This window comes from Kryptolebias marmoratus, linkage group LG22 (genome assembly GCF_001649575.2).
Source record: "Kryptolebias marmoratus isolate JLee-2015 linkage group LG22, ASM164957v2, whole genome shotgun sequence".
NCBI lineage: Eukaryota > Metazoa > Chordata > Actinopteri > Cyprinodontiformes > Rivulidae > Kryptolebias > Kryptolebias marmoratus.
This window is the reverse complement of record NC_051451.1, coordinates 18,768,780-18,770,299: the sequence shown is the minus strand read 5'-3', so window position 1 is coordinate 18,770,299 and position 1,520 is coordinate 18,768,780. Positions and strand designations below refer to the sequence as shown.

Genomic DNA, 1,520 nt, shown 5'->3' with positions numbered 1-1,520 from the left:
CCGAGTTCTCCCATCCTGCAACACCTCAAGCCGGGATTGAACTTTTCTCTTTCAAACTTCGCGACTGCTTTCCTTAAGAAGCTTGTTGTTTGTTTGTTTTTTCATAAGTCCGAGCCATGTTTTGGTGCTTGTCCCTGTGCGTCATTTTGGCGTCGCTGCCGGCCGACGCGCAGCTCTCCGGCCGGTACGTCGTCGGGTGCCCCTCTCACTGTGACAAATCGATGTGCCCCCGGGTGCCGGCGGACTGCGCGGCGGGGCAGACCCTCGACGCCTGCCACTGCTGCCCGGTGTGCGCCTCCAGCGAGGGCGAAGCCTGCGGCGGCGGCGGGAAGCTGGGCGACCCGGTGTGCGGCGAGGGGCTGGAGTGCTCCGTCTCCGGCGGCGTGGCGCACTCGGCCACGGTGAGGAGGCGAGGCAAGAGCGGCGTCTGCGCGTGCACGTCCGCCGAGCCGGTGTGCGGCAGCGACGGGGTGTCCTACCGGAGCCTCTGCGAGCTGAAGAGGGTGAGCCGGCGCGCGCAGAAGCTACAGCAGCCACCTGTTCTGTTCATCCAGAGGGGCGCGTGCGGGAAAGGTGAGGCTGTTCTCATCCCAGTTTTACATTTTTACTGCAGCAACATAAGTAAAAAACAAACAAACTTGGAAGCATCTCCTCCTCTTTTAAAAATGGTCTCTAAACATCTAGGACCCGAGTTTTTGGAGGGGGATGTCCCATTCTTGTCTGATGCTCAACAGTCTTGGATGGGAGCAGATGTTGTTCTAAAACCCGTAGATACTTTTCTGCATAGATGGGACCTTCCCAGATGTGTAGGCTGCCCATGCCATATAGGCACTAATACAACCCCATACCACCAGAGAGGCAGGCTTTTGAACTGTGGGCTGATGATAGGCTGGATGGTCCCTCTCCTCTTTAATACAAAGAACATGGTGCTTATGCAGTGTTAATGCAGTGAGGGACTGAAGATCCCAGACAGCCAGTGTTACCTTCAGCCTTCTGTCCTTTGAGCTCAGAGATTTCTCCAAACTCCTGAAATCATTTGATGATGATATGACTTGCTGATGGTGGGATGTTCAATGTCTTCCTAATTTTCTGTTGAGGAACATTACTCTGAAATTGTTCCACTATTTTTAGACACAGTCCCCCCCAAAAAAAAAAAATTGTACAATTACTTAGTTTCAACATCTGATATGTTTGCTGTGTTCTACTGTGAATAGAATATGGGTTTATGAGATTTGCAAATCATTGCATTCAGATTTTACGCAACACTCCAATTTTTTTAGAATTTGGGTTTAGATGTGCTTCTTGCAGAAATAAACTTTACAGCTTAAAAAGTCAGTTAGCCATTTTCTTCCCACATTTATTTATTTTTTATTCAAATCTCATCTCATTCAAATCTCAAATCGCCATTCAAGTGGGCATCCCTCTTGCTCCTGCGTTAGATGGAGCCTCGGTCAATCAGAGGACTGTTTTTACATTTGGATGGCACAGTTTGTGGTGCCACCCCCCCCCCCCCCCCCCCC

At 50.8% G+C, this 1,520-nt stretch overlaps 1 protein-coding gene across 1 annotated transcript in view; it reads left to right on the top strand.

The window, feature by feature from the left end:
- Positions 1–6: 6 nt before the first annotated feature.
- Positions 7–1,520, top strand: part of htra1a (HtrA serine peptidase 1a) — a 28,540-nt gene continuing 27,026 nt past the window's right edge. The window contains exon 1 of the mRNA XM_017427965.3: positions 7–573. Coding sequence (XP_017283454.1) covers positions 117–573 — 457 coding nt within the window. The 5' untranslated portion in view covers positions 7–116. The remainder of the gene's footprint in view (positions 574–1,520) is intronic.